At 63.5% G+C, this 12,701-nt stretch overlaps 1 protein-coding gene across 1 annotated transcript in view; it reads right to left on the reverse strand.

The window, feature by feature from the left end:
- Nucleotides 1-5,270: 5,270 nt before the first annotated feature.
- COL5A1 (collagen type V alpha 1 chain) overlaps nt 5,271-12,701 on the reverse strand; it is a 139,611-nt gene continuing 132,180 nt past the window's right edge. The window contains exons 53-55 of the mRNA XM_039867607.1: nt 12,242-12,310; nt 8,842-9,075; nt 5,271-7,418 (exon numbers count right to left, since the gene is read on the reverse strand). Coding sequence (XP_039723541.1) covers nt 7,272-7,418; nt 8,842-9,075; nt 12,242-12,310 — 450 coding nt within the window. The 3' untranslated portion in view covers nt 5,271-7,271. The remainder of the gene's footprint in view (nt 7,419-8,841; nt 9,076-12,241; nt 12,311-12,701) is intronic.

Here is a 12,701-nt window from a genome sequence, read left to right on the forward strand (position 1 = left end):
GCATGGACGTGGTGCAGGTGACAGTCTCGCGAAGAGGAGGAGGTCTTGGTGGGTCTGGGAAAAGCAAGAGGCCGGAGCGTCAGAGGTAGTGGAGGAGGGGTCCTCGAGGAGCCGGGGAGATGCTGTCTGACAGGCAGGGGCGTCCACACTGAGGTCCCTCACACCCCTCTGTACTGCCAAAGGGACCTTGCAGCCCTCCCTGCCTCCCCCACCCTCCGCCACCACAAGCCAGGTCTTCATTCCGAAAACTCAGCCCCTGTCACATCTGTCTCCTGTCCCCAAACCTGGCCCTGGGTGTCTGTCCCGCGCCCTCAAGCAGAGTCTACTCGAGAAAGTATCCAAAGCCACCATTCCTGTCACAGGCCACGCCTGGTGACCTGTGTCACCGTCCGTTATCGTTCTCCCCTCTGGCCAAGCTGAGGATGCCACCGCCACCTACACATGACGCGTGTGCGTCCCGCCTCCGTGACGTGCCTTACCACGAGCTCCAGCGGTGAGCGCCTCCCTCGTTCACCCGTGACCACCTCCCGTCTGGCCCTTTGTTCTCTCCTGCCTGAGCACGGATCGTGCGCCCCCCAGGAAATGTGATGTCTGCTACGGTGGGCCAGACCGCCACCAAGGCCACGGCCCCTGGGGTCTCAGGCAGGAAAGAGCACCCCCCTTCTCTGGCAAGAGGCTGAGCTGGTGATATGGCCCACGCTCCCCTCTTCACCCCCAGAGCAGCCTCGTGCTCCCTCTATTCCCCACTCCCAAGTTTTTTAATATCAAATTCCACTCTAAATAAAGGTTGTCAAGGTGATTCTACCGAAGCATTAAAGGGGGGAAAAAAGCTGAGTCTTTGAAAGATTTGCATTTTTAAGAGATTCCAAGCTTTATACAAAATGAACAAATTTCTTTGCAGTGGGATTTTCGCCTGGGGTCATGGGGGTGGCAGTGGGCGGAGCTTCTCCCAGAGCCAGGCTGGGCTGGAGTCCAAGACCAGTCGACCCACAATCCTATCCTAAGCTGCATCAGGACATTTCTAGAATTCTGGCAGCTCCACCCCCACCCCTAGCCCCGCCTACTGACTCAGTAGGTCCCCCGGGGAAAAGGAGCCCTAGTAACCAGTTTTAACAAACAGTCCAGGTGACTCTGACGCAGGATCCAGTGCGAGAGCCCTTGGCCAACACTTTCTCGTGAGCTCCAGGCCCTGACGCCTGGCCCCTAAGGCGTGAAGCAGCAGCAGCCCTCCTCCCGGTGACAAGCCTCTCCTCTACTCCAAAGCCCTCTGGTCACCTGGTCGCAGAAGCCCCAGATGTGGAGCCAGGAGCCGCCCTCTGAGCCACCCCCCGAGCCTGGGTGTGGAGCCCTGATGGACAGTACACTCCACTCCAGCCGACTGTCACCAGAGCCACACCTGGGCCAAGCTGGACACCTGTCTAAGACGTTGCCAGCTGGCAACTGTGGCTGTTGGGAGGCCGGCAGGCAGGACCGCTGGGGCTGCTCAGAGCCGCGGGCTCATGACGCCCGCCCGGCCTCAGGGAGCACGAGCTGCCACCTGTGCACTTCCCATGCGGAGCTGGAGGCAGCGGAGCTCAGGGAAGCCGGCACGGCGGCCGCTGTCCCCTCGCTGGGAGTGGGCTGGGACGTGTGCCTCACGGCCAGCTGTGTGCCAACTCCTCCAGGCCCAGGAAGCCCTGGGAAGGGCGGACCACGCCAGCTCGCAGCTCCTGCGGCCGGCACCGGCGCCGACGTGGTCATCCCCGATGTGTCTCCAGAGTGCGGGCTGCGAGGCCGGCCCCTTCCGATGCACCTGCCCTTGTCGTTAGCAGGATGTCCCCACTCACCCGCAGGTGCCCCACTTGAGACTGCTCAGGGAGTCACAGCCGAAGCGTGCTGGCTGCACCCCGAGACCGCTCGGCTGACGTGCCGTGGGCAGTGCGGGCGTGGCCGGATGCCAGGGACACAGAGCTGGCACAGGACACGGATGCCTCGTCTCGTGCACAGTCTCATTTGACCCTATGACCTGGTGAAGCACCAGCCGTCCGTATTCTGCAGATGAGGACACCAGGCAGCTGGCATCTCACTTCTGACCTGTCCCCACACATAAGGACTGAGAAACGCGCCCGAGGCCTCAACGCCGACGAGGAGGCTCCAGATGAGGCCTTGGCCATGGCAACACCCCGCTGGCAGTTCTGGGAGACCCCGAGTGGGGTCGCAGACAAGCAGCGCCCAGACCCCTCACCGCAGAAGCGTGAGCAAACACGCGTGTGTGGTTTCTGAGCCTCTACGTTTTGGGGTAACGTGTTCCATAGCAATAAATAGTACAAACACTAAAAGGTGTCCTTCGTCTGCCTCCCACAAAGAGAGTCTTCTAAAAGACCCAGCCATGAGGGTCTCCCAGAGTAGTAACTCCGAGTTGTAAAACGAGTTTGAGAAAGTCCCAAAGGGGAGCGAGATTGTCGCACCATCAGACATGCCAGTTCCTCACATAGCCTGGGAATTAAACTTCTCCCAAATCTGCGTGACGTCGGAGACAGACAGGAGCGCAGGCTGTTCGGTGCGCGCGTCTCTCGCTGAACTAGCCTCTCCCGGGAGGTCCCTGCAGAGTGGCGTTTTCCTGGCCCAGGCACCAGCTCGGGCCCGGTGCCCGGAGCGGCTGCCGGCCATCACAGGCCCCGCCAACTCTCCCCCGCTGTGGCCGGTGCGCAGGACGCAGGGGGCCGAGGCCAGCGCCCACGGGCCCTCGGCTTCTTCGGGCTGGGCGCGGGGAGCGCGGGGAATGGCTGCAGAGCGGGCCCAGGGCTGGGGCCGTCCAGGCCTCGGGCCTGTGCAGACCTGGCCAGGCTGGGCCTCCATTGTGCGCGGCCGGAGGGGCTGCGCTGGTGGTCACAGCGCCCATCACGCTGTGGGCAGGTGAAGACCGGGCCTGCGACAGTGAGGCGCCCGGCCTGCTCGTCCCCCTGGCCGGCTCCGCAGAGGAAGCACAGACAAACGACCACGGCGCCCGGGGCTCCCCAGACGACGCGTGGGCTGTGCACGAACCCTAAGCGCTGAGCCCCGGGCCGGGCGCCGTCGTTCCCACGGCAGGCGTGTCTCCCGAGAGGTGTCATCTCAGGGGCCGTTTCCAGGAGTCCCAGGACGGGGGTGCGGCGTGGGGGGCCTGANTGGGGGGCGTGGCGGGCGCCGGGGCGGCAAGCGGGGCGCGCACACGTGCGCATGCGCTGCCCTCCGGGCCGGGCCGCACCGGCCGCTGCGGACTTTAGTCTCATCGCCCAGCAGACAGGCAGGTGCTTTCCTCAGCCAGGTTTCCAGGTGAGGGAAGATGCACAGAGAAGTGGGGGGCTATGGAGGGCCCCCCGGGAGGGTCTCGCTTACCACCCTCCCTCCCTTTCCCGAGGTTCAGTCTGTGACCTTAAGGCTGAGGTCACAGCACCTATCTTCTGTGACAGGCCCCCTTCGGCCACATCCAAGGGGCACTGGGTGGCCGGTGCAGATCCGGGGGCCCTGGAACTGTCTTGGAGCCTGGGGGCCACTGACTCCTTTGGGGAGCTGGGACTCCGTCTGCAGGACCCCCCTCTCCAAAAGGCACTGGGCCCCGCCTGCTGGATCCTGCAGCTCCCCGTGCCGGGCTCAGGCCTCGGCGTCTGCGCTCCTGCCTCTGTGCGTCTCTGTCTCCTTCTCCCGCAGCAGCCTCCAGACCTGCCCGGCCTGGGCAGCAGAGCCACACCGCGAGTGTTCGTCCTGAGCCATTTATCAGGCTCCGCCATCGTCCATGCCATTTCAAGCGATAGGCCTGCTGTTCCAACCCACGATGGCAGAGCTTGCGTTTCGTCGGTCCCCCAAAGCGTTTCTCAATTCCGTGTTTAACTTGACGCCAGGAAGTGGTTGCCCCCCAGGGCCGGACACCCGTCGGGCTGTGGACTCTCATCCTGCTCCAGCCCGTCTTCCCAGAGCTTCTGTCTTTCATGTCACACTGGCCAAGGGCAATCGGAGCGGCCAGCCTGTGCCACCCTCTACCCCTCCCGACCTACACGCCCGCAAGCTGTCACAGGGAGCAAACAACCATGTGACCACACGTTGCTTTGGCGACAGGGGGCCTTCCCTCCTCTGATGAGAGTTCCAGCCTCCAGGCCTGATGTCGGGGACGCTGCCGACGTCCCTCTGTTGTGAAGGCAGTTCCCTGCCCTCGGCTGCGTGGTCGCTCTCCTTCGGGATGGCCTAGGTCAGTGGACGTCAGCTCTGAGCACACACTGAGTCACCAGGAGGCCTTATCCAACCACTGAGGACGGGCCTCCCCTAGGGGACCGACTCCGCGCATCTGCAGCGGGTGGCGCCCAGGGCTTTGCAGCTCCAGTGAGACAGCGCTGTGGCCGCCAAGCTGAGGACGGGAGTCCGTCCGACAAGTACCGGCTTGGGTTCTGCGGCTGGACAGCTTCCGACAACACTGGCTTCAAGGAAGACAGATGTCTTTCTCGCTTGTGCTACAGTCCCAGGTTGGCCAGGGACTTCCTCCGGGAACCTGCTGGGGGTGCGGCCGCTCTGTGGAACGTGGCCGGTGACATGCAGAAGGGAACCACTACCAGACGGGAAGATCCATGCGTGACTTCCACTCAGGGTCATTGGCCAGGATGGGTCGCACGCCCAACCCAGCCCAAGGGGCCGGGATGTGTGACCCTGATGTGTGTTTGGACAGCAGGGCGGGACTGCCCCGGGGATGTGCCACCCCAAGGCGCTGACTGCCCAGGGCGAGGGCGAGGCCTGCACACGCCGTCAAGGTCCAGACACCCAAGGGCTGTGGAAGCCCCCCAGGAAGCCTTGTGTCCGAGCGGCACCCAGGGCACAACTCTGTCTGCAGGCGGGTGGCCTGGGCAGCGCCCCCTCCTCTTGCTGTGACCACGGCCAGGACGGGAGCTTCTACTGGCCTGCGACTGGGTTCACCCCTGGGGGTGATGCAGGGAAGGCTCTGGTCACGTGTAAGAAGACAGCCAATCACATGCACTTACTGTGGAAACAGGAAACTTGATTTATTGAAAAACTTACAATTATTCTTCTGTTACACAGCTTTAAAATATTTTGAAACACCCTTTCCTGGGCGTTACAGTTGAAACTCATGAACACGTGTATTGATTTGTCGCAAATGTACAACGTGTCATTTGACGTTGTATTTTCGAGGGCCCAATGTCCTAGGATCTTTACCACGGGTTTTCTGTTTGCTGTTTCTGCTTTCTATTCATCGACGTGTCCAATTATATAGATTAAGAAGAAAAAAGAAAATTACGCCAAAAGAATTTCTGCAAATATAAGAAGTAATTTTATTGCAATATACGGTAGCCAGGTGGTCTGGGGAGACGTTTTGACTTCAGTACAAATTACAACAGCTTTGAAGGGACCGACGGAGGAAGAAAGTGACAAGAAAAGGCAGGTTCAGGAGGGATGAGAAGTCAAACCGGAATCACATGACCTAGAGGGACCCACGGGGCGTGGCAATCCTAGGGTATGGCTTTGCGTGTGAAGAGATGAACGTGACAGTCACGGGCGCGTGCTTCGAAGGTCCCGGGTTCGAGGGACACGCGAAGCCAGACTTCCTTTGGCAAGAGCGGGACCCAGTCCCCTGGGTGGCTCTGCAGTGGCTTCCTCAGCGGGAGCCGTTTTCCGATGGGCCAGGGTGGGCAGGGGACAGCACCAGAGCTGTGACAGGCCACAGCTGCTCCCGAGGGGGCTGAGCAGGGCCCCGGGGCCCGGCCTCTGTCGTCGCAGAGAGCAAGGGCATTGCACGAGGCCAGCTTTTCACAGTAAAGGGACGCTCTTCCCCGCCGGCCCTCGGGTCCTCGCCCACGAGGCAGCCCCTCGCCTCGCGCTCAGAGGACTCCCGGGGGAGCCCGGCCGGCCGAGGCCGCACCCGGCGCGCCGCCGATGGAAATGCACGCTGCGTTCCGCGGGCCGGCGGCACTGGGGACAGACTTCCTCGCACGTGGCTCTGTCCGTGGAGGCCGCCGTCTGCACGGGGACAACCGAACGGCTTCAGTACAGTTCTCGGGACAGAAGTTAGCACCACAAACATCCGGCAGCCGAGCGCGCTCTGCGATGGTGACACCGTACGCAATGCGGAGAGCGTCTTGTGCTGTGCGCGTTCAGGTCACAGACGCGCCACCTAATACCGGTCACAGGCCTCCCGAACACCATCGGGGGGCGTCAGAGCCAGGGGCCCAGCGGGGAGCAAGGCTACGTGCGTTTATCTTAACGTCCTTGGCAAAAATGCGGATTGTGGAGGAACGTGGGGGGGGATGAGGCATGGCCAGGTACCCCCAGGCCGCCTTCAAGATCTCCAAACAGATAGCACCACAAGGGAGAAGTGTGAAAACAAGCACCGGCTTCCAATTGTCATCTACAGAAAACAGGGTTTCCTGCCCTGGACACTCCCCCGCCAGGCTCTGCAGGAAGCCAAACGGGAAAAGGACGCACTCCAAGTCAGCTCAAGCCCGCCTGCTCATCTAAGTGCACGGAGAAAAGGTAAAGTATCAAATTCTCTTTTTCCTCCCCAGTAAAAAAATATCCGGAGCCAATGAAATCTTGCTGGGAAGGTACTGGCACCTGCTCTTTACGTGGCGGCGTGACTTCTCGCTGCTCTGGGCACACCTCCGATTTACCGCGTGTTCCGGTCCCGGGCGCTGCGGCGCGCACGTCTCGGCAGGCTCGGATTGCGTCCAGAGTGGGCACCCGCCCCTCGTCCCCTTCTCCCAGTGGGACTGGGACCGAGCTGGGTTTACATGTGTGATTGAAAGTCAGGGACACTGAATGTTCATGACAATACAATACAAATATTTACTTAAAACTCACAAAAACAGAAGCACCTTTAATCCACCGGAAAGGCACAGGGAGAGTGACATTTGGCCCGTGAATGGATCGTGTGGTTGGGACCAGAGGCTCTGGTGGGTGGGGGTGACCTTTACGTGGCTTGCCTCGGGACAGATTTTGAAGGTCGGAGGGGGATACACGTCTTCGAGTTGAGCTTTGTAACAGACGCGATCTCCAAACGCTGTGGCGTCGAGAATCTGCCCTGCCCCTCGGGGACAGCGGTCTGGCCGAGCGCTGCGGGGCGTCTAGGTCATGTGATTCGGCTCTGGGGTGGGGACATGGCTCTTTCCCTTTGCTCTCTCTGGTTTGGGGTGCGGCCCGGCGGGGCGCCGAGGCGCAGACGAGGTCGGGGGGACGAGGGGCCTCCACTGTCCAGGACACCCACAGGCGGCGCGCTGAGGTCACGAGGTTGGCCGTGGGGCCGGCGCGGGCTCCTAGCCCAGGAAGCAAGCCGGCCCCACTTCGAATCCGAACTTCTGCGCCGCGTCCCCGAAGTCACTGAACATGATGTCCACCACGGGCACCTGCTCCACCTTCGGCGTGTCGATCTCCAGCACCGTCTTCTGATAGCCCTTTCTCACCTGCGGGCAGGAGCAGTGGGCGGCGTTGGGGGGGCTCCCGGGCCACCCCCCTCTGGTCGCCCCGTTCTGGTCCCTCTCTCTCTGGTCACCCCAAGCAGCCCCTGGTTTGTAACAGACCCTTTTCTGGGGAGAAGGAACGGAACTTCCCAGGGCCAGTCGGGGGGTGGGGTGGGGCAAGTTGGGGACCTGGGTCCGCACAGCCCTGCTCTGGAGAGGCGGCTACCCCATAGCCCTACCCCGGGCTCAGCACCGCCTCTCGCTCCCCCGAACGAGCCTGCTGGCATCGTCACCCCAGGACCACACAGTGCTGGACCCCTCAGCGGTCACAAGGGAAAAGCCCACGTCCCACACGCGCCTTGGAGCGCCTGCACGTGGGGAAAGACCCAGGTGACACCCTGGCCATTCGTGCACATGGAGGCGGCTGCGTGCTCGGGACACCCTGGACCCGGCACAGTCGGGAGCTCAGCCCAGGACATCAGGACCCAGGAGATGGCCAACACGGCACCCACAGAGAGGGGCCTCCAGGGGTGCAGGGCTGGCCCTGGACCGAGCAGGGGTGGAGCCCACAGCAGCCTGTCCCTGTGGGAGCTGGCCTGGGGCCGTGGGCAGGTCTCTGGAGAATAGATGGTGAATAGAATGGGGTCCAAGTTCAAGATGTGACAGGCAGTGCTTCTTGGCGCCCCCACCGCCAGCCTCTAAAAGGCCACCTGAGGGCAACGTCCGAGGGTTTTGACAGGACTACCTACCCCTTGTGCATGGTTTTGGCCTCATGACCTCCAGGACACAAGGACACAGCTCAGACTTGGGGGCCGCCCACCCCTGGAGATGCAGCCCAGGGGGCTGACTCTCGGCTGGGGGCCCAGAGTGGGGGTGCAGAGGACGGTGAGCAGACGGGGGGCCCAGGCACCAAGGCACAAGTGCGACCCCAGCCCTGACCAGCCATGCGGCCTGAGCCAGTCTCCTGCCTGTCAGGCCCGTGCCGCCTGGCCGGGAGCAGGACTGCCCTCCCCAGCGGGCAGCTCGGAGTCCAGGGAGATGGCCTGACGTGGGCCTGGCCACCGCAGGGCTGGTAACGGCAGCAGCCGTGGTTCCGGCTGTCGCTCTCAGTGGCAGACCGCGGCCCAGCACAGCTGTGTTCCCAGGAGCAAGGCCGGCCTCAGCTCCGGCCGTTCCCTGAACAGACCCTTCTAAGGACAGGAGCCTCAATTCCGAAGTGGACCCACGATAGTCCCTCATCTTTGGCTCCACATCACACCAGGGATGGGGCCACGGACCCAGGCACCCTGGCTCCTCCTGTCCGGTCTCGGCCTTCCCCTCCTGACCCACGTGTGGCAGCCTGGGTCAGCCACGCGCTGAGGGCAGCCACAGGCGGCACTGCCTGGTGAGCCCGGTCGGCTGAACGAGCAGACACAGTGACACTCACCGCGCAGCCGTCCACCAGGGCGCGGATGTAGGGACAGTTGTCATGGGACATCTCCTCGTCGTTGGAGCCCAGGAAGCGCATGGCCTTGTCGTAGCTGCCCGTGGTGGCGTCCTGCCAGGCGACAGACTGGTAGCAGTTGTAGGTGACGTTCTGGCGGGCGGAGGCGCTCAGCAGGCGCAGGAAGGTCATCTGCACCACACCCACTGGGCTGCCCTCGGCGTCCACGTAGGAGAGCTGCGGGGACGGGAAGCGGGTGCTCAGCCGAGGGGGGCGCAGCGGGGCTGCTGAAGTTTCGTCCGCCGCTGTCCACCCGGAGCGCACGGCACGTGCTCACGGGGTCCCCGGGACAGAGCGAGCCATGCCTCGCTTCCTTCGGGGACCTAAATAACACACCTACTCCCCTGTGCCTGGCTGAACCCTACTCATCTTCCAGGGCTCAGCTCTCGTGCCTCCTCCTCCAGGAAGCCTGCCCGGGGTAGGTGCCCTTGGACCCCCACCCTGGCCTGGCTCAGCGTCTATGCTCCCTGCCAGCTGTAAGGTCCCCCACACCCGCACCGGACCCTCATGTCCTAGGTGCCAGGTGCCTGGTCTGTAGCGCTCTCTGGACTGTGAGCTCCCTTGTGGGCAAGTGTGTCCCTGTCACTATGCCCTGAAGAGAGCAGAGTGCTCGTTAGATGACATTGATAAATGGAAACCACCTGCCGACCGCCAGTGACACACCCGGTCCTGGCCCAGGGCCACGAGAATGGGAGGCAGAGCGGACAGAGGCATTCGGCCAGCAGGCAGGAAGCCTGGCCCAGGGGAGGTCATGAGCCACAGGACCAAGAGCCGGAGGGCTGAAGTGACCAGGTGCCCTCATGGGAGCACAGGGGAGCCGTGGGAGGCCACTCGGTGGGGAAAGCAGGGGCCTGGGGTGCCCCCCCTTGGCCGTGCTTGGTGGGGCACTCTGGTGGGACGACCCTCGCTCTGCCCCAAGGCCAGGGCCGGGCATCAGGGAAAGAGGCCGTGCTGATCCTCAAGTGATTTCTCCAGATCACCAGCTCAACATCCCACGACTGGGCTCTTTGGCTCAGCAGGGCCCGGGGCTGGAACAGGGCACCCTGGGAGATGAGGCCCGCGGTCTCCATCTTGCTTGCGAACCCCAGCTTTCTGGGCCCCTCGACACAGCTAAAGACACAGGTGCTGCTCCCTGCCGCCCAGGCCCCAACGGAGAGCCGTCTCTGCCCGAAAGGCCAGGCCAGGCTCTCCTCACAGACGTTGGCCGAGTGAGGGCCATCGTGTGTCCATGTCAGATGATGCAGCGGACAAACGTCAAGGTTTGAGGCCAGCGGGCCCCGCCTTCGCCGCTGCCACCGCACCGCTGTCCTGCCCCCAGCCCATCCGAAAGAGCCATCCTGAACACTGGCGGAGAATTTAAATGGACGCTGCCTTCTTACTTTGTACACATAACCACACAGCTGAGGGCGGCAGGGCCAGGCCCAGACCCTGCTCCTTCCCATGGGGCAGGGAGAGCAGAGCCACTGGCCAATGCCAGCTCTGCAGGCGGTGCCTGGAAACCTTACAGGCGGGCCTCGAGGGAGGCCCTGAATACCAACCGCAGTCCAGACCAGCAGGTGCTCCTTGTGGGAGGAAACGTGACTGACTTGACAGAGGGTGCATGCGCGTGGCAGGGGCGGGCGGTGCTGGACGCAGCAGGACCTGAAGCCCGGTGCCCCAGGCGGAGCCCCAGGCCTCACCGTGAGACCCTGCCTCCCCGGGGAGAGGGTCTCTGCACGACGCCTCGCGGGGTACGCCCGGGGCGGCCAGCCCAGATGAAGCGCCTATTTCTTCGAGAGGGACCCGCATCTGTGTCCCGCCCACTCATGACGTGCACAGAAGACCAGAAGCAATGAGTGGGGACAGAGGGGATGCTGGCGTCTTCCCTGGACCATCCCTTTGCCCCCGTCCTTGGTCAACTGTGAAACAGGACAGAGTAGGAGGGGGGCTTTCTGGGGGGACAGGTGCTCCGTGACCATTTCCTGGGAGCGTGGTGAGTGGGTGCGGGGGCGTGAGGGGCCTGTCCGGGGACAGCAGGGCTAAGCCCTGCCTCCCTGAGTCTGGGGGCCGCACCGCTCCCTGGTCCCTTCCCCGCCTGACCCCTGCGCCCACCGCCCCCCCGCTTGAGCAGCCGGGCACCAGGCCCGCCCCCTCTGAGCGGGCGTCCGCTTCAGGTCCTTCTGCGTGCCAGACACCCTTCTTGAGGACAGTGCGAGAGAGGCGGGGGACGGGGAGAGAACAGGAGGCACGGGGAGGGGGCCTGAGGGGTCTCCGCAGACGGCCAGGTGAGCGCGAACCTCAGCATCTGCCCAGCCTGCAGTGACTTGGAAATCAGGGACATCGAGGGCGTGAGAGATTGATCACTAGCCGCCAAGCGGCCTGAGGTTTGGGAACAAGGAACCTTGGCAGGTGTGACAGGGCCAAAGCCGCCTGCAAGCCACAGCTCTGTGAACCCATGCGGGAAACGCGGCCTCTGTGCCCCGCGGAGAGGCTGGGCTGCGGGGACCGAAGGCCGATGGGTGGGCTGGACGTCGGAGAGGCCAAGAGCTGGCTTCCGAGCGAGGCAGGGCCGCCTTCAGAGGCCGCTGAAGCAGGGGACAGCTAGACCCGAGGAAGTGACCGTACCAAGCAAAGTGGGGCTCTGATGGCACCCACATTCTGGGAGTCTGGCCTGTATGCTAGGAAAAGAGCATGGACTCTGCCCACGTTCCAGGACAGGGACCTGTCACACTCGATGTGTTCAGGGACAAATGCTCCCTGTGCGTGAACAGCCGCTGGCCTCATGGAAATAGTCCGAGCCAGCTCAGTCTCGCCTGGCTGGAAAAGCAGCATGTTCAGTCCTTCCGAGGGATGCTGACTCCGTTTCTGGAGAATTAATTAAAGCCGGCGCCCCAGAAGTGGACAGAGGGACTGAGACAGCCGTGTGGGATGCAGTGGAGACACCCACAGCCAGCTCGGGGATCAGAGAGGCCCCCTCGGGCCCCGGCAGTCGCTGGGAGGGGCAGGCGGGATGGCTGTGGGGAGAACTCCAGACGGGGAATGGCCCAGGGCCTGCCCGCGGGGCCGGGCAGAACAAGGCCCTTGCGCTCCTGCCGTCGGGGGCCTCGGTGCCCAGCAGCCCCCGCTGCGGCCCCGGGCGCCCCGGACGCCGGCTGAGGGCCCGCACTGAGCGGAAGCTGCTCGCAGGCTGACAGGCACTGCCGTGGGGGTGGCAGGCGTGGGCGCCGACGCCGCGTCTGGCCGTCACGTGCTGCGGAGCGGTTCGGCCATAGGGGCGTGAGCAGGCGCGGCACCGGGCGGCCGTGTCCCATGCAGAGCCGCGAGTCAGGCCGTGCGGCAGGCAGGCAGCGCCCGGGGCACTTACCAGGGACCCTCGCTTGAACTGACTATACCAGGTGGAGGGCCGCTCTTTGGGCCAGCGGGCCAGTTTACTCTGTAAGATAGGAGATGCGCGGGTTTGAAGGGCACCCGCGGGGGGCGGAGGCTTCTTACCAGTTTACCGCGCTTGAATTCACTGAACCAGGAGCCCGGGTTTTCTTTGGGCCAAGAGGTGATTCTGGCCTAAACATCCAGCGGGAGGCGGGGAGAGAGAGAGAGAGCAGCGCGGTTACTTCCCCGACGTCGGAGGCGCCCCGTCCTGCAGACCCGCCCTGGCTCCAGGGGGCTGGCCAGGGCAGGGTTCCTGTAGGCGCCTCTACCCTCCCCCTCCCCCCTCACAGAGCTGGGGCCCCCAAGACCATGAGGACAGGGGGAGTCTGGCGCCTGCTTTGGACGCAGGGTCAGACTGCATTGTACCACTTGCCGCATATCTGGCATGAAGCACA

Source organism: Pteropus medius, unplaced genomic scaffold (genome assembly GCF_902729225.1).
Source record: "Pteropus medius unplaced genomic scaffold, Ma_sr-lr_union100, whole genome shotgun sequence".
Taxonomy (NCBI): Eukaryota; Metazoa; Chordata; class Mammalia; order Chiroptera; family Pteropodidae; genus Pteropus; species Pteropus medius.